The sequence below is a fragment of the Mobula birostris genome, chromosome 13 (genome assembly GCF_030028105.1).
Source record: "Mobula birostris isolate sMobBir1 chromosome 13, sMobBir1.hap1, whole genome shotgun sequence".
Classification (NCBI taxonomy): Eukaryota; Metazoa; Chordata; class Chondrichthyes; order Myliobatiformes; family Myliobatidae; genus Mobula; species Mobula birostris.
In genome coordinates, this window is record NC_092382.1 from 104,560,348 (window position 1) to 104,580,451 (window position 20,104).

At 47.6% G+C, this 20,104-nt stretch overlaps 1 protein-coding gene across 1 annotated transcript; it reads left to right on the top strand.

Annotated features, from left to right (window-relative positions):
- The first annotated feature begins 738 nt into the window (after positions 1-738).
- Positions 739-17,733, top strand: LOC140207783 (C-type lectin domain family 9 member A-like). The gene is made up of 7 exons (XM_072276346.1): positions 739-833; positions 6,318-6,431; positions 12,491-12,594; positions 12,790-12,868; positions 14,262-14,404; positions 15,092-15,156; positions 16,206-17,733. Exons 2-7 carry the CDS (start codon positions 6,323-6,325, stop codon positions 16,393-16,395), a joined length of 690 nt encoding a protein of 229 aa, XP_072132447.1. The 5' UTR covers positions 739-833; positions 6,318-6,322; the 3' UTR covers positions 16,396-17,733.
- Positions 17,734-20,104: the final 2,371 nt, after the last annotated feature.

The window sequence follows — 20,104 nt, forward strand, 5'->3', positions numbered from 1 at the left end:
GCAGTGGGCCGTCGAAGGCGGAAAAGGGAATCCAACCAGGGGATGCAAATCTCTGGGAAAATATAGGCTCTCTGTGAGTGACACAAATCCCTCTGACATTCCGTATACTCTTACATTCCATTATTGTCACTCCCCTTCCACTACTCTCCCTCAATCGTCCGTATTCCTTCTCGTTCATCCGTCCCTTCCTTCGCTCTTCTCTCTCATCTGTACCACCCTCTCTCTCCTCCATATCCTCCTCTTCGTTCCTTCTCACTCCATCTCTCTCCCTCTCTCTGCTCCCTACCCTCCTCTCCACTCTCTCTTATTCCATCTCTCCCTCTCTCCCGTCCTTATCCACGCACCCACTACCACTCTATTTCTCTATCCATCTCCCTCGTCCCCTCCCGTTTCTCCATCTCCATCACCCCCTTCACACCCACCGTCCAATCTCACAACACTCCCTCTTCTCTCATGCCCTCTATCTACTCAGTCCACCGTTACCCACTTAAATCGCCCTGTCGACCCCCAATCACCCCCTCTATCTCTCTTCCCCTCTTTCACCCCACTCTCACTACTGCTCCCCCCGCCACTCTGATCTTTCTCGACAACCCTCTCGCACGAACTCCACCCACACTTCCCGCAACAACCTGCTCTCGGTTCCTCTTTTCATCGGCGATTCATCTGCTGTTTGCAGGTTTCGGTCTGACTCCCTTATCATCACGGGTTTCTTCAGACCAAGGTTGCTTCCCCTTTCTGAGTTCAGAGACACAGAGAATCGCCGACAGGAAGGACGACAGCAGAATTACCTGCATATGAAGTTCACAAAACGGACTCACTGTCTCCTTCCCGAGGTGAGTGGGACAGAAGGATGGAGGGAGAGAGTTTCAAACTTTGTCTGACCCCAAGGGCTTGTTAATGAGACAGTGTGGACGCAGCGTCACTTTTCGTCTGACCCTGGGGCTTGTGATTTTTCAGTGCGGAGGGAGCTTGACTTTGGCTCTCACTCCGGCATTCTGTGAAGAGACGGTCTTCAGGGAGTTGCAATCAATTCTGAACCCGAGGGTGTGTGATGTGACAGTGTGGAAGGAGCCTCAACACATGTCTGACCCCGGGAGTGTGTAATGGGACGGTGTAGAGGGTGCTTCACTCTCTGTCTAACCCCGGGAGTGTGTGGAGGGAGATTCAATGTGTGTCTGAACCCGGAGTGTGTGATGGGACGGTGTGGGGAGAGATTCACTCTGTGTCTGACCCCGGGAGTGTGTGATGGGACGGTGTAGAGGGTGCTTCATTCTCTGTCTAACCCCGGGAGTGTGTGGAGGGAGATTCACTCTGTGTCTGACCCGGGAGTGTGTGATGGGACGGTGTGGGGGGAGCTTCTCTCTGTGTCTGACCCCGGGATTGTGTGATGCGGCGGTGTGGAGGGACCTTCACTCTGTGTCTAACACGGGAGTGTGTGATGGGACGGTGTGGAGGGAGCTTCATTCTGTGTCTGACTACGGGAGTATCTAATGCGACAGTGTGGGTTGAATTCACTCTGTGTCTGACCCCGGAAGTGTGTGATGAGATGATAAGACGGTTTGAAGGGAGCTTCACTCTGTGTCTCACCCGGGAGTTTGTGGCCTCCACTCTCCTCCATTCCCTCCCTTTTCCCACAGCACACAATTCCTTCTCTATGATTCTTAACTCAGGTAGTGAGTTGCCAGTGGTCCTGACCCATATAGGTACCAATAACATCGGTGTGTATAGGGAAGTGTTCAGACAAAGTGACGTCAGTGATTCAGTTTTTAAATTAAAGGATAGGACCACTGCAACAGTGAGATCAGACATAGGAAGACCGTACAGTTTAGCGCGTGGTCAAAAAAAAAGTGTAGGTGGGAGGGTTTCAAAATTTTGGATCACTGTGACCTTTCCAAGGAAGGTGGGATCTTTACGGAAGAGATGGAGAAGGTTTACACCTAAGCTGGAGAGGAACGAATATCCCAGCGAGAAGTTTTGCCAGAACTGTGCATGAGGGTTTTGGGGACAGTTGTTAAACTCGAGTTGCAGGGACGTGGGCCTCAGATTGCAGCATGTTTGTTACTGGTGTCCTAATCTGCGTAACCTTCAATGCTGGACGATTTAAGTAAAGGCGGATGTGCTCAGGGCATGAATCAACACATTGAATTATAATACTGTTGCCATTATTGAGACTTGGTTGCAGGCGGAGCAAGCCGGACAGCACGAGATTTCGGGTTCCCCTATTTTTAGTGGTCAAAAAGCGGAAGGAATCAATGGAGGAGGGGTGACATTACCAGGCTGAGAAAATGTCTCCGGAGAGCCCTGTCAGCACAGGCAAGAGAACTCGTCTAAGTGAGGCATTATGGGTGAGAATGAGGAATAAGAAATATATGACCATTTCATGGTGCTGCATTATGGACCAGACAACAGTCCGCTCGATTAAGGGAAACAAATTTGTCGAGAGATCGTAGACTGTTGTGAACCATAGAAACCGTAGAAAAATTACAGCGCAGAAACAGGCCTTCTGGCCCTTCTTGGGTGTGCCGAACCATTTTCTGCCTAGTCCCACTGACCTGCACACAGACCATATCACCCCATACACCTCCCATCCATGTATCTGTCCAATTTAATCTCAATTGTTAAAAAAGAACCCGCATTTACCACCTCGTCTGGCAGCTCATTCCATACTCCCACCACTCTCTGTGTGAAGAAGCCCTCCCCTTAACACATGTCCTTTTTTTTATCTCCCCTTGCCTCAGTGGAAAAATCCTTTTTGCATTCATTCTATCTATACCCACCGTAATTTTATATAACTCTATCAAATAGAAACATAGAAACACAGAAAATAGGTGCAGGAGTAGGCCATTCGGCCCTTCGAGCCTGCACCGCCATTCTGTATGATCATGGCTGATCATCTAACTCAGAACCCTGTACCAGCCTTCTCTCCATACCCCCTGATCCCTTTAGCCACAATGGCCATATCTAACTCCCTCTTAAATATAGCCAATGAACTGGCCTCAACTGTTTCCTGTGGTAGAGAATTCCACAGATTTAACAGTCTCTGTGTGAAGTTCTTCCTAATCTCCGTCCTAAAAGGCTTCCACTCTATCCTCAAACTGTGACCCCTCGTTCTGAACTTCCCCAACATCGGGAACAATCTCCTTGCATCCAGCCTGTCCAGCCCTTTAGCATTTTGTACTTTTCAATATGATCCCCCACGCTCAATCTTCTAAATTCCAACGAGTATAAGCCTAGTTGATCCAATCTTTCATCATATGAAAGCCCTGCCATCCCAGGAATCAATCTGGTGAACATTCTTTGGACACCCTCGGTGGCAAGAATATCTTTCCTCAGGCTAGGGGACCAAAACTGCACGCAATACTCCAAGTGTGCTCTCACCAAGGCCTTGTATAACTGCAGTAGTACCTCCCTCTCCTGTACTCGAATCCTCTTGGTATGAATGCCAGCATACCATTCGCCTTTTTTCACCGCCTGCTGTACCTGCATGCCCACTTTCAATGACTGGTGTATAATGACACCCAGATCTCGTTGCACCTCCCCTTTTCCTAATCGGCCATCATTCAGATAATAATCTGTTTTCATGTTCTTTCCACCAAAGTGGATAACCTCACATTTATCCACATTAAATTGCATCTGCCATGAATTTGCCCACTCAACTAATCCATCCAAGTCTCCCTGCCTGCTCTTAGCATCCTCCTCACAGCTAAAACTGCCGCCTAGCTTCGCGTCATCCGCAAACTTGGAGATGCTGCATTTAATTCCCTCATCTAAGTCATTAATATATATTATCAACAACTGGGGTCCCAGCACTGAGCCTTGCTGTACCTCACTAGTCACTGCCTGCCATTCTGAAAAGGTCCCGTTTATTCCCAGTCTTTGCTTCCTGTCTGCCAACCAATTCTCTATCCACATCACTACCTTACCCCCAATACTGTGTGCTTTAAGCTTGCAGAATAATCCCCTGTGTGGGACCTTGTCAAAAGCCTTTTGAAAATCGAAATATACCACATCCACTGGTTCTCTCCTATCCACTCTACTAGTTACATCCTAAAAATTTCTTTCAGATTTGTCAGACATGATTTTACTTTCACAAATCCATGCTGACTTTGTCCGATGATTTCACCGCTTTCCAAATGTGCTGTTATCACATCGTTGATAACTGACTCTAACATTTATCCCAGCACCGATGTTAGGCTAACCGGTCTATAATTCACCGGTTTTTTCTCGCTCCCTTTTTTTAAGAGGCGGGGTTACATAAGCCACCCTCCAATCCTCAGGAACTAGTCCAGAATCTAAAGAGTTTTGAAAAATTATCACTAATGCATCCACTATTTCTTGAGCTACTTCCTTAAGCACTCTGGGATTCAGACTATCTGGCCCGTGGGATTTATCTGCCTTTAATCCCTTCAATTTACCTAACGCCACCTCCCTACTAACATTTATTTCCCTCAGTTCCTCCATCTCACTAGACCCTCAGTCCCGTACTATTTCCGAAAGATTATTTATGTCCTCCTTAGTGAAGACGGGCCCAAAGTAGTTATTTGATTGGTCTGCCATGTCCTTGCTCCCCATAATCAATTCACCTGTTTCTGTCTGTAGGGGACCTACATTTGTCTTTACCAGTCTTTTTATTTTTTTCCTTTTTACATATCTATAAAAGCTTTTACAGTGAGTTTTTATGTTCCCTGCCAGTTTTCTCTCACAATCTTGTTTTCCCTTCCTAATTAAGCTCGTTGTCCTCCTCTGCTGGACTCTGAATTTCTCCCAGTCCTCAGGTGAGCCGCTTTTTCTGGCTAATTTGTATGCTTCTTCTTTGGAATTGATACTATCCCTAATTTCCCTTGTCAGCCACGGGTGGACTACCTTACCTGATTTATTCTTTTGACAAACTGGGATGAACAATTGTTGTTCCTCATTCTTCTACGATCCAGGGAATAAAGTCCTAACCTATTCAACCTTTCTCTGTAACTGAGCTTGTTAAGTTCCGGCAACATCATTGTAAACCTTCTCTGTACTCTTTCAAACTTATTAATACCCTTCCTGTAATTTGGTGATCATAATTGAACACAATAGTCGAGATCTGGCCTCGCCAATACCTTATACAACCTCATGATAACACTCCAGCTCTTATACTCAATACTTTGATTAATAAATACCAATGTACCAAAAGCTCGCTTTACGACCCTACCTACCTGTGACTCCACTTTAAGGAATTTTGTCTCTGCATTCCCAGATCCCTCTGTTCTACTGCACTCCTCACAGCCTTACCATTAACCCTGTATGTTCTACCTTGGTTTGTCTTTCCAAAGTGCAATACCTCACACTTCTATGCATTAAACTCCATCTGCCGTTTTTCAGATATTTTTCCAGCTGGCCCAAGTCCCTCTGCCAACTTTGAAAACCTTCCTCACTGTCCACTACTCCTCCAATCTTTGTATCATCGGCAAATTGGACAACATCGGTGTCGTGGAGAGGAGAGACTTGCAGCATGGGCAACTGCCGGTCTTCCATTCAACCATGCCCAGGCCTGCGCCCTGGATAGTGAAGACTTTCCAGGCACAGATCCATGGTCTCGAAAGACTAACAGATGCCTTAATAATATAGCTGGTAATTTGAAGCCCAAGCGCTATTTAACCACAGTGCCCTAGGGGAAGTCCTAGACCGGCACTAGTGGTAAATCTTGAAGGAGAGGGTGACTTCTGTGTACACGGATGGGTTTCACACACTGACAATGCAGAGGAGAACAAAGGAAACGAGCGACAGGGCAGATAGGAATTGGGAAAGAATTTGACATTTCTGAATTCACTAATTGATTTCTGGTTGCCCGGTTACGGGAAGAGTGTGGGGGTGCCTGGAATAGAGAGTATAATCTATAAGCAGATGGCCCAGACAGACTGTGTGTTTACCTGGTTCGGTGGAGTCTGTAGGGTGAACTGATACAGTTCTGTATCATTACGATATACACTGGTACACCGTATATCCGGTGTATTTCTCTGCAGCAGCGGAGTCTGGGGGTGTGGGGGGTCGGGGAGGAGACGCAGGTTTATATCATTATGAGAGGTACAGGGAGTTCTGACAGCCGGTGTATTTCGTTCGAGCGGTGACAAGGACTGGAGGGAGATGGACATTGCGTCGGCAGAAAGGATTCATGGCATAGCACAAAATTGTGGCCGAAGGCCCTGTACATTTATGTGATTTACGTGCACTGCTCTTCAGGAGGGGAGAGACGGATTTGAACTCAGAGAGTGGGAAGTGCAGGGTTGGATTAGATCAGGGAAGGTGACGAATAACAATGTCGAGGAACGATTTTTCGACAGACGACATGGGCAGTGAACGATCCACATGGAGAGACCGATCAGACTCAAGCATATGGCTAATCGGCGTTTTAACAGCGACTCTCATTATCACGGGTATCTGCTGGAGGATTCATGGTGAGTTCAACACCGTTCGTACCGACCAAACCACAGAGAATAAAAATGACCACTCTAACAGCGACACTCCCCTACATTACCCCGAAACACCCGGAACAGTGATAACAACACACCCCTCACTGCGGTACTGACGGGCCCCGTACCATGACCACCACACACCAATCACTGTGACCCCGACACGACCGCCATCAACACATCCCTCAACATGATGCGACAAAACCCTCAAACTGATACCGACACACTCCATACTGTAATAAAGACTCACAGTAACACCGACACGCCCTTCACCGTGGTGCCGACACGTCCCGCACTGTGACGTGGACACATCCTTCACTGTGACATAGTCACGTTCCTCATTTTGAATCGGACTCCTCCCTTATCGTGGCACCAACACTCACCCCACTGCATCGCTGACATAATGGTCGCCGTAAAAACAACACATCCCCCACCGTGACACCGACAAACCCCTCACAGCTCGCCTATTCACCCCCCATTGTGATAACAGCACACCACTCACTTTGACACGAGCCCAGCACTGTGACGACACGTTCCTCGCTGTGACAGAGACACGCCCCTCACCATCAGACCGACACAAACTCACCGTGACACTTACACGCTCCGCATCTTATTGAACATATGAAGATGTTACCAGGAAAGATGACGAGGGTAAAGCGGTGGGTGTTGTCTATATGGACATCAGTAAGGTCTTTGACAAGGTTCCACGCAGAAGGTTAGTTAGGAAGGTTCAATTGTTAGGCATTACTATCGAAGTAATAAAATGGATTCAGCAGTGGCTGGATGGGAGACGCCAGAGAGTGGTGGTGGATAACTGTGGGTCAGATTTGAGGACAGTGTCTAGTGGTGTGCCTCAGGGATCTGTACTGGATCCAAAGTTGTTTCTGTTATATATTCATGATATGCATCATGGGGTGGTAAATTGGATCAGTAAGTATGCAGCTGATACTAAGATAGGTGGAGATGTGGATAATGAAGTGGGTTTTCAAAGTTTGCAGAGAGATGTGGACCATTTAGCAGAGTGGGCTGAAAGATGGCAGATGGAGTTTAATGCAGATAAATGTGAGGTGCTACATTTTGGTAGGACTAATAAATAGGACATACATGGTAAATGGTAGGGCAGTGAAGAATGCAGTAGAACAGAGGGATCTAGGAATAATGGTGCAATGTTCCCTGACCGAGGATCTCATGTGGATAGGCTGGTGAAGAAAGCTTTTGGTGTCCTGGTCTTTATAAATCAGAACATTGAGGATAGAAGTTGGGTTGTAATGTTGAAATTGTATAAGGCATTGGTAAGGACAAATTTTCAGTATTGTGTAAAGTTATTTTCACCGAAAAATAGGAAAGATGTCAATAAAATTGAGAGAGTAGAGAGGAAACTTACTCGGATGTTGCCTGGGTTTCATCTCCTAAGTTACAGAGAAAGGTTGAACAAGTTGGGTCTTTATTCCTTGGAGCGTAGAAGGTTGAAGGGGGACTTGATAGAGGTGTTTAAAATTGTAAGTGGGATAGATAGAGATGACGTGGATAGGCTTTTTCCATTGAGAGTGGGGGAGATTCAAACAAGAGCACATGAGTTGAGAGTTAAAGGGCAAAAGTTTAGGGGTAACATGAGCGGGAATTTCTTTACTCAGAGAGTGGTAGCTGCGTGTAACAAGCATCCTGCAGAAGTGGTTGAAGCATGTTTGATGTTGTCATTTAAAGTTAAATTAGATCGATATATGGGCAGGAAAATAATGGAGGGTTATGGGCTAAGTGCAAGTCCGTGAGAGTAAGAGTTGGGGACGGACTTGAAGGGCAGAGATGGCCTGTTCCTGTGCTGTAATTGTTATATAGATATCTGATTAAAAACTCATGCGTACAAATTCGCCAGGAGGAGTGTGTTTGGGGAAATATTAAAATAAAAAAACAACAAAGAAGCTATTGAGTGAGCAATAAAGAAAGTGAAGCTAGATTATGAAAATGAACCAGCATAAAATATAAAAAAAACGAATAGTCGAAGGTTTATAACTTTATAAAGAGGAAAGGTTGGTAAAAGTGAATGTAGGTCCCGTGGAAGACGAGAAGGGGCATTGATATTTGATAGTGAGTAAATGCCAGATGCTCTGAATGACTATTTTGTGTCGGTCTTGTATGCCAAAGTGCGATGTTATGGATGCGATGGGAGGTGAGGACTTCGATACAATAGCTATCACTAAGGAGGTAGCGCTGAGGAAACTTGTGGGCCTAGAGATAGACCACTCCCCTCGTCCTGATCGAATGCACCCCAGGGTACTGAGAAGTATGGCAGAGGTTATGGCAGAATCGTTGGCAAAATTTTACCAAAATTCTCTGGAAGCTGGGCAGATCTCAACGGTTTGAAAGAAGGCAAATGTCAGGCCAGTGTTGAAAAAAAAAAAAAGATGTAGGCAAAAGGCATGTAACTATAGGCCACACATGGAAAAGTTGCTGGTGAACGCCGCAGGCCAGGCTCCATCTCTAGGAAGAAATAGAGTCGTCGTTTCGGGCCGAGATCCTTCGTCAGGCCGAAATAAAAGAAGAGCTAGTAAGAGATTTGAAAGTGGGAGGGGAAGGGGGAGATGAGATACGATAGGAGAAGACAGGCGAGGGAGGGATGGAGCCAAGAGCTGGACAGTTAATTGACAAAAGGGGAATGAGAGGCTTATAGGACAGGAGGACTACGTAGAAAGAAAAGGAGGAGTGCGGGAAAAGTCCAGAGTATGGACAAGGAGTGTAGGGAGAGGGACAGAGGGAGAAAACGGAGAGACAGAAAAATAATGGGTGTATATAAATAAATAACGGATGGAGTACGAGGTGGAGGTGGGGCATTAGCGGAAGTTTGAAAAGTCAGTATTCCTGCTATCGAGTTGGAGGCTACCCAAACGGAATATAATGTGTTATTCCTACAACCTGAGTGTAGCTTCATATTTACAGTAAAGGAGACCGTGGATAGATATATCAGAATGGGAATCGGACCTTGAACTAAAATATGTGGCCGCAGGGAGATCCTGCGTTCTCTGGCGGACAGAGTGTAGGTCTTCAGCGAACCGATCTCCCAATCTGCGTCGGGTCTCGCCAATGTATAGAAAACCGCATCGGGAGCACCGGACGCAGTATATCACCCCAGCCGACTCACAGGTGAAGTGTCCCCTCACCTGGAAGAGCTGATTGGTCTGCCATGTCCTTGCTCCCCGTAATCAATTCACCTGTTTCTGTCTGCAGGGGACCTACATTTGTCTTTACCCGTCTTTTCCTTTTTACATATCTATAAAAGCTTTTACAGTCCGTTTTTATGTTTCCTGCCAGTTTTCTCTCATAATCTTTTTCCCCTTCCTAATTAAGCCCTTTGTCCTCCTCTGCTGAACTCTGAATTTCTCCCAGTCCTCAGGTGAGCCACTTTCTCTGGCTAATTTGTATGCTTCTTCTTTGGAATTGATACTATCCCTAATTTCTCTTGTCAGCCACGGGTGCACTACCTTTCTTGATTTATTCTTTTGCCAAACTGGGATGAACATTTGTTGTAGTTCATCCATGCAACCTTTAAATGCTTGCCATTGCATATCCACCGTCAATCCTTTAAGTGTCATTTGCCAGTCTATCATAGCTAATTCACGTCTCATACCTTCAAAGTTACCCCTCTTTAAGTTCAGAATCTTTGTTTCTGAATTAACTATGTCACTCTCCATCTTAATGAAGAATTCCACCATATTATGGTCACTCTTATCCAAAGGGCCTCTCACGACAAGATTGCTAATTAACCCTTTCTTATTGCTCAAAACCCAGTCCAGAATAGCCTGATCTCTAGTTGGTTCCTCGACATGTTGGTTCAAAAAACCATCCCGCATACATTCCAAGAAAGTCTCTTCCTCAGCACCTTTACCAATTTGGTTCACCCAATCTGCATGTAGATTGAAGTCACCCATTATAACTGTTGTTCCTTTATTGCACATATTTCTATGTTCCTGTTTAATACCATCTCCGACCTCACTACTGCTGTTAGGTGGCCTGTACGCAACTCCCACCGCGTCTTCTGCCCCTTAGTGTTACGCAGCTCTACCCATATCGATTCCACATCTTCCCGGCTTATGTCCTTCCTTTCTATTCCGTTAGTCTCTTCTTTAACCAGCAACGCCACCCCACCACCCTTTCCTTCATGTCTATCCCTCCTGAATATTGAGTATCCCTGAACGTTGAGCTCCCATTCTTGGTCACCCTGGAGCCATGTCTCTGTGATCCCAACTATATCATAATCATTAATAACAATCTGCACTTTCAATTCATCCACCTTATTACGAATGCTCCTTGCATTGACACACAAAGCCTTCAGGCGCTCTTTTACAACTCTCTTAGCCCTTATACAATTATGTTGAAAAGTGGCCCTTTATAATGCTTGCCCTGGATTTGTCGGCCTGCCACTTTTACTCTTTTCCTTAGTACTTTTTGCTTCTACCCTCATTTTACACCCCCCCCCCCCCCGTCTCTCTGCACTGGTTCCCATCCCCCTGTTGTGAACTAACCTCCTCAGACCTAGCCTCTTTAATTTGTTTCCCACCCCGTAACCATTCTAGTTTAAAGTCACCTCAGTAGCCCTCGCTAATCTCCCTGCCAGGATATTGGTCGCCCTAGGATTCAAGTGTAACATGCTTCGCTTACAAGGATCAGTGCCAGGAGGGAGATCGGTGGGGAGGGATGGGGTGGAGGAATGGACAAGGGAGTCTCGTAGGGAGCGATCCCTGCGGAAAACAGAGAGACGGGAGGAGGGAAAGTTGTGCTTAGTGGTGGGATACCGTTGGAGGTGCCGGAAGTTAAGGACATCTCCTTCTTCCTGGAATGTAAAGCCTCATCCTGAGAGCAGATGCGGCGAAGTCCGAGGAATGTGTGCATTATATACACGCAGTCTTTCTCTCTCTCTCCTTTTTCTCCCTCTGTCTCTCTCACTATACCCCTTACCTATCCTCCGGGTTTTCACACCCATCCCACTTTCCTTTCTCCCTAAGTCTCCTGTTCCAAGATCTTCTCATATTCCTTTAGCCAATCAACTCTCCAGCTCTTGGCTCCATCCCTCCCCCTCCTGTCTTCTCCTAACGTTTCGGCTATGCCCCTCCCCCTCCCATTTTCAAATCTCTTACTAGCTCTTCTTTCAGGTTGTGCTGACGAAGGGTTTCGGCCCGAAACGTCGACTGTACCTCTTCCTAGAGATGCTGCCTGGCCTGCTGCTTTCACCAGCAACTTATATATGTGTTGCTTGAAATTCCAGCATCTGCAGATATCCTCGTGTTTGCGTAACTCTTGGCCAGTTAGTTTTACATCTGGTCTTGGGAAAATGCTTGAGTTATCATTAAATAAGAAATAGGGAGGCATGTGGAAGGAAATGGATCCATCAAGCAGGCGCACCATCGATTCAGCAAAGGCAGATCCTTTTCGACTACCTCTGTGAGGATATAACTATTTATATGAATAAAAAATTGCAAATGAAATATTGACTTTCGTTGTTGGAGGGATTGAATTCAGGAGCAGGGATTTAAGCTGCAACTTCACAGGGTACTGTGCACCTGTGCAACTGCACATCGTGAGTACGATGTGCAGTTCTGGTCTCCTCACGTGAGGAACGGTATACCGGCCTTGGAGGCGCTGCAGAAGAGGTTCATCAGGTTAATTCCATAAAATAGGGTGGATAGACAAGGAGGAAAGATTGAATCGTCTGGCACTGTTTTCGCAAGGATTAAGAGGACATCTTATGATACATATAAATTTTTTAAAGGGATAGATACGTCAGACACCGATTACCCCTCACCGTTCCGCATCGTGACAGCGACATGCACCACACTGTGACCCGAGAAGCCCCTCAGCGCAGCACCGACAGGACCCTTAATGTGACCCCGAAACATTGTTCTCCATGATACCGACAAGTCCCTCAGCGTGACTCCAACAGGACACTCAACGTGATACTGACATACCGCTCACCGTGTTTCCGTTAAGCCCCACAGTGTGACAACTACACGTCCCTTAGCGTGACACCGACACAGCCTAACCATCATTCTCAGTATCACAGATTCGTCACTCTTTGATCACCTTCGACCGAGAGCACCAGAAACATTGTGAACAATACCAGGAGATGAACAGTACCCAGCGCCAGTGTGGACTGCAGGTAAATGAATTGAACTCAACCCTTGAATACAATATAACTGAGAATTCCCGTCTGGTTGTCTCCCGAAGCACCTGTCTCAGGAATATTTCTGTCCTCAGTTGAAACCTCTCCATCCTCGAAAGCGAATTTTTCGTAAACGAAAATACAAACTCCGCCCTGAACTCCAAACTGACACTAACTGATCTCCATCAACAGATCTCAGACCTCGAAATGAAGTACCATACTCTCAGCGAAGTCAAGGCTCAAATCTGTCAACTGCTGTTCAGCAGAAAAAGTGAGTTAACACACCAACCCGCACACGTTCTCCCGCTACTCATCGCTGAGCAGAGTGAGAGGAAGCTATATTCTGAGTCTGATCCCGGAAGTGTGTGGTGGGATGGGGCGGCGAGCCCGACCCCTAGTGTCTGAGCTCGGTAGTGCGTGATAGGATGGTACGCCGGGTGCTTCACTCTGTAAACACAAAATACTCTTCAGATGATGGGAGCAAAGCAACACACGCAGCACGCTGCAGGAACTCAGTAGGTCGGGCACCATCCGTGAAAAGGAGCAGTCAATGTTTCGGGCCGAGACTCTTCGTCAGGACTGAAGAGGGAGGGGACAGGGGCCCTATGAGAAGATGTGGGGAGAGGGTGGAAAGGAGAAGGCGGGTAGAAGCCAGGTGAAAAACCAGTACTGGGAAAGATCAAGGGGTGGGGGAGGGGAAGAAGGGACGGGATAGGCAGGAAAGGTGTAGAAAGAGTAGGTAAAAGCACAAAGGGTAGTAGAAAGAGGCAGAATCATGAGGGAGGTGACAGACAGCTGGAGGAGGGGGCAGAAGGAAAATGGGATGGGGGAAGGGAGGGGATGGGAATTACCGGAAGTTAGAGAATTCAGGCCAAGGGTCTGGAGACTACCCAGACGGTATACGAGGTGTTGCTCCTCCAACCTGAGTTTAGTCTGATCATGACAGTAGAGGAGGCCATGTCTGGACATATCGGAATGGGAGTCGGAAGCAGAATTGAAGTGAGTGGCAACCGCGAAATCCTGTCTTTTGTGGCAGACGGAGTGGAGGTGCTCGACGAAGCGGTCCCCCAATCTGTGTCGGCTTTCACCGATGTAGAGGAGGCCGCATCGGGAGCACCGAATGCAAAAAATAGCCCGAAAAAACTCACAAGTGAGGTGTTGCCTCACCTGGCAGGACTGTTTGGGGCCCGGAGAAATGGTGAAAGAGGAGATGTAGGGACAGGTGTAACACCTACGGTTACCAGGGAAGGTGCCGGGTGGGAGATACGTGGGGAGGGACGTGTACACTAGGGAGTCGCGGAGTGAACGATCCCTGCGGAAAGGGGAGATGGCTATAGAGGGAAAGATGTGCTTCGTGGTGGAATCCTGTTGAAGGTGGCTGAAGTTACGAAGGATAATGTGCTGGATCCGGAGGCTGGTGGGGTGGTAGGTGAGGTCAAAGGGATCTCTGTCCCTGTTGTGGTGGCGGGAGGATGGGGTGAGGGCTGAAGTGCGGGAAATGGAGGAGATGCGTGTGAGGGCATCATTGATGACGGTAGAAGGGTCTGATCCCGTGTGGTGTTGGATGGGACGGAATGGAGGGAGATTCACTCTATCTCTCACCCCGATGTGCGTGATGGGACGGTAGGGAATGATATTCACTGCTACTTATTCCTAATTTCCAGAGCATACGTGTTCCGAGGAGTGGATCCAAAATAAAGACCGATGTTATTACGTATCCATGTTTGATACATCTTACAACACAGCGGTGCAGGAATGTTCAAACCGCAATGCAAGTCTGCTTGAAATCAAATCAAGGGATGAAGCGGTATGTGCCACAGCACAAGAAGTTCCCACAAGAATCATCACCCACTCCCGGGGTCAGACACAGAATGACACCCACAATATACTCCCAGCACACAGTGCCGGGTGAGGCACAGAGTGACACCCATACCACACTCCCAAGACACATACTCGGAGTCAGACACAGAGTGCAGCTCCATCCACAACGTACCATCACACACCTCCGGGTTCAGGCACAGAGTGAATCTCCCTGCATTCCGTCCCATCACACACTCCGGGGTCACACACAGAGTGAATCTCCCTCCACACCGTCCCATCACACACTCCGGGGTCAGGCACAGAGTGAATCTCCCTCCACACCGTCCCATCACACACCTCCGGGTTCAGACGCAGAGTGAATCTCCCTGCATTCCGTCCCATCACACACTCCGGGGTCACACACAGAGTGAATCTCCCTCCACACCGTCCCATCACACACTCCGGGGTCAGGCACAGAGTGAATCTCCCTCCACACCGTCCCATCACACAATCCCGGGGTGAGACACAGAGTGAATCCCCCTCCACACCGTCCCATCACACACACCCGGGGTCAGACACAGAGTGAACCTCCCTCCGCACCGTCCCATCACAGATTCCTGGTGTAGTCAACCGAGAGAAGCTCTCTAAATAGTTTTCGTTTCTTGGAATTAATCAGATAAATTTAATTTCCCAGAGTTTTCTATCCCAGAAACTTGTGTACCGATACCGTGCATACTGGATTGGAAAATGCGAAGACGGGTGAGATTTGGACTGGTCTGTGGGGTGAGAGTTGGGCATTGAAATAGTCCTGACGGTGGGAAAAGGGATTCGTTTACGATTAGACAGTATGAGGTTGTCGGGAAAGTTTGGGACAATGGGAACATTTTGAACCCGACATGTGTCTGCCGGGGGAGGACGGAGCATTGTGAATATTTCGGAAACCTCCAGGGGGCAGTGGGGAGAGCTCAGAACACAGGGATTACGTCATTTGGGTACTGACGATTGTCGGTGAGGAGGGCGCGGTGGAGTGGGATCATTTTGGAGATAGTCACCGGGCTGTGAGGAGGGGGAGCAACAGCAGGATTAGTTTGGTGAATGTCAGAGATCTGAAGGCCGAGAGTAGGACAACTGGAACTGTTTGGAGACCGATACAGGCGGTGGACACACAGTGGGTTAATGGGATTAGTTTGCGAACTGACGCACGGATGTGGGAGGGAGTGTAAGTCTCCAGACTTACACCAGTGGTGTAAGTCTGGAGACGGACCCGAGGCTATGAGGAGAGTGCGGTGCAGTGGGATATGTTAGCAGACTGGCGCGAAGCTCTGGGTAGAGGGAAGAGCAACGGGATTAATCTGGGACCGACTAGGGCTGAGGGAAGTTTGTGGACAAGTGGGATTCATCTCGGGACAGAGATAAGTCTGTGCGGAGACGGTGGGACAGTGGGGTTTGCTCGGGGAGTTAAACAGATCTGAGGGGAGAGGGTGGGCCTGTTTGATTCGTATGGGGAGTGACAGGGGACTGTGGTGAAAAAGTGGTTCGGTGAGTTAGTTTGGAGAGACACGGGGCTGTGGGGCGACATTGGATCAGTACGATTAATTTAGGGACAGCCACAGTATTCTGGGGAGACATTGGGACCGTGGTATCTGTCTGGGTACTGGCGTGACAGTGGATGAGTGGGATGAGTTTGCGGACTGACTCAGGCTGTTAGGAGAGAGCGATTTCATGGGTTAGCTTGTGGACGATCTCGGTTCGGGTTCTCTGCTGGAGCTGTTTTGTCTCTGTTTAAATTGTTTATCCCTGTTGGACAGGAATGTGGGCCCGAGTCTCCTGTACAGCGTGTTCTCTAGATCTTCCGTCTGTTTAGATTGCAACTCGCATCTAGGGAACGACCGTTGCAATCGTGATTGGCGTTTCATCTGCGAGAAGTCGGCACCTTTGTTCCCGGGTGTTCCTGAAAAGATTAAGGATCTCTGTCGACAGCCACTGGAGGAGACGTGAATCAAGTCATTTACCCCAATTTCTCCTCCTTGTTTGCCCTTCACTCTCACTCCCCGATCCTTTCAAATTCCCTCCTCACATTCTCTGCCCCTTCCCTCCTAGTCTCACACCTCCTCTTGTCGCCATCATATTCTCCCTGCGAAACATCGTCAAACCTCTCTCGCCATCTATCCCCACATTTCTCACTATTCCCCCAGTTCCGTTCTTCCCCGCTCCCTCCACCTTTCTCTCTACCCCCTCACCTCCCCTCATTTCCTCGAGCTTTCTCCGCCCGCTCTTTCTCTGCTCCCTCTGCACACCTCTTTCACTTCTTTCACGCCCCCCCCCCACGGCACTCTCTCTCTCCCCCCTCCCTGTTCTCTCTAAACAATCTGTCTCCCTTATCCCTCTCTCTTTCGCCTTTCCACCCACTCTGAGCTCAATCCTGTGCCGTCCGGTGCTCGATAACCCAACCCTGGGTAAGACGCTATGCCTATTCCCTTTTTCTGTGCCCCTCTGGTGTTTATGGAACTGTGTAAGTTTACAACTACGCTCCAGGGAATAATGTCCCAACCTACCCTTCCTCTCTCCATAACTCAGTCCTCCGAGTTTAGTAATATCCCCGTAGAACTCCCTGTACATTCTATCCAGTTCAATGGCATTTTCCCCTAAAACTGTGTGCGGCCACACCGACTGCAATGTGAGCTCCTCACTCCTGTACGCCGGTGCCCTCAGTGGTGAAGACCAGCGGGCCAAGTGCCCTGCCCACTGGTATCGGATGTTTCCTACCGGAATGGCAATTTCATGTATTATCTGTATGAAGGGGTCCTGATTTACCCCTATGTACTGTGCTTTTAAAAAAGACAGACAGAGAGAGAGAGGTGTCCAGCACAAAAACCTTGTTAAAAAGACAGAATTATTTAACACCGACATTTGTTTTCAAGAGAGAGAGAGAGTCGAGGACTGCTCACAGCATGGTTACATCTGTACAAGGGCACTGCTTTCAGCTTCTGCATTCTTACAGATAGAGAAGGAAGGAACTGTTTGGGTAACAGTTGGGATTCAACACGGGGTAATAAATAAAAAGGTCAGGCAGTAGACCTCAGACATGTTTTTGGGAACTGAGTGAGGTTTATTGTTTTGGAGGATCGATCAGGCGAATAGATCAATGACTCTCGCAGTGTGAAAAGGGAGAGACTGGTGGGGAGGTGTTTATGTATCCAAACATCGCCTGGGTTGGTAATTCCACCACAGAAGAACGGTACCCTTTGTTTTGTTCACAGTTGGTGATCTAAAGATCACTGGAAGATGGACGGCGTCAGCTCACCTGCAGACTCAAATCTCTCCCCGTCTCTCTGTCCATCAATAAATATTCATTGATAACCTGTCTGATTTCTCTGCATTTTTATTACTCTATTGCGTAGTTACTAATAAATACCATCAGTTAATAGCAACACTGGGCTCCAAAGTGCTTTCAATTTCTGCTGCTTCTTTTACCCGTCACGCATCATATAGCGGGCAGCGGAGATTGCGGGCGGCGGAGTGAGCCGGGAGCAGGGTGAAGATTTAAGGGCTTCGCCTCAACGGGCTTAGGCGGAAACGGGCGAGGAGAGGAAGGTTTGGGATTCATTTTCTGTTGTTATTTGAGGAGAGGGGCAGTATGAGTGTGAGGGCAGTTTGCTGTTCTCGGTGTCGGATGTGGGAGGCCCTGGAGTCTCCAAGCCTCCCGGACGTCTACATCTGCGCCAAGTGCATCGAGATGCAGCTCCTAAGGGACCGCGTTACGGAACTGGAGCTGCAACTCGATGACCTTCGTCTGGTCAGGGAGAGTGAGGAGTTGATAGAGAGGAGTTATAGGCAAGAGGTCACACCGGGTCCACGGGAGGCAGACAAGTGGTTCATGGTTAGGAGGGGGAAGGGGAAGAGTCAGATAATAGAGAGTACTCCGGTGGCTGTGCCCCTTAACAATAGGTACTCCTGTTTGAGTACTGTTGGGGGGGACAGCTTACCCGGGGAAAGCGACAGTGGCCGTGCCTCCGGCACAGAGTCTGGCCCTGTAGCTCAGAAGGGTAGGGCAAGGAAGAGGAGGGCAGTTGTGATAGGGGACTCGATAGTAAGGAGGTCAGATAGGCGATTCTGTGGACGCAGTCCAGAGACCCGGATCGTAGTTTGCCTCCCTGGTGCCAGTGTCCGGGGTATTTCTGATCGTGTTCAAGATATCCTGAAGTGGGAGGGTGAGGAGCCAGAGGTCGTGGTACATATAGGTATCAATGACATAGGTAGGAAAAGGGATGAGGTCCTGAAAGGAGAATATAGGGAGCTAGAAAGGGAGTTGAGAAAAAGGACCTCAAAGGTAGTCATCTCGGGATTAGAAACGTGTGCAATAAAGTTATAATGGGTGACTTCAATCTACATGTAGTTTGGGTGAACCAAATTGGTAAAGGTGCTGAGGAAGAGGATTTCTTGGAATGTATGCGGGATGGTTTCTTGAACCAACATGTCGAGGAACCAACTAGAGAGCAGGCTATTCTGGACTGGGTTTTGAGCAATGAGGAAGGGTTAATTAGCAATCTTGTCGTGAGAGGCCCCTTGGTTAAGAGTGACCATAATGTGGTGGAATTCTTCAATAAGATGGAGAGTGACATAGTTAATTCAGAAACAAAGGTTTTGAACTTAAAGAGGGGTGACTTTGAAGGTATGAGACGTGAATTAGCTAAGATAGACTGGCAGATGACACTTAAAGGATTGACGGTGGATGTGCAATGGCAAGCATTTAAAGTTTGCATGGATGAACTACAACAATTGTTCATCCCAGTTTGGCAAAAGAATAAATCAAGGAAGGTAGTGCACCCGTGGCTGACAAGAGAAATTAGGGATAGTATCAATTCCAAAGAAGAAGCATACAAATTAGCCAGAAATAGTGGCTCACCTGAGGCCTGGGAGAAATTCAGAGTTCAGCAGAGGAGGACAAAAGGCTTAATTAGGAAGGGGAAAAAAGATTATGAGAGAAAACTGGCAGGGAACATAAAAACTGACTGTAAAAGCTTTTATAGATATGTAAAAATGAAAAGACTGTTAAAGACAAATGTAGGTCCCCTACAGACAGAAACAGGTGAATTGATTATGAGGAGCAAGGACATGGTAGACCAATTGAATAATTATTTTGGTTCTGCCTTCACTAAGGAGGACATAAATAATCTTCCAGAAATAGTAGGGGACAGAGGGTCCAGTGAAATGGAGGAACTGAGCGAAATACATGTTAGTAGGGAAGTGGTGTTAGGTAAATTGAAGGGATTGAAGGCAGATAAATCCCCAGGGCCAGATGGTCTGCATCCGAGAGTGCTTAAGGAAGTAGCCCAAGAAATAGTGGATGCATTAGTGATAATTTTTCAAAACTCGTTAGATTCTGGACTAGTGCCTGAGAATTGGAGGGTGGCTAATGGTACTCCACTTTTTAAAAAGGAAGGAGAAAGAAACCGGGGAATTATAGACCGGTTAGCCTAACGTCGGTGGTGGGGAAATTGCTGGAGTCAGTTATCAAAGGTGTGATAACAGCACGTTTGGAAAGCGGTGAAATCATCGGACAAAGTCAGCATGGATTTGTGAAAGAAAAATCATGTCTGACGAATCTCATTGAATTTTCTGAGGATGTAACTAGTAGAGTGGATAGGGGAGAACCAGTGGATGTGGTATATTTGGATTTTCAAAAGGCTTTTAACAAGGTCCCACA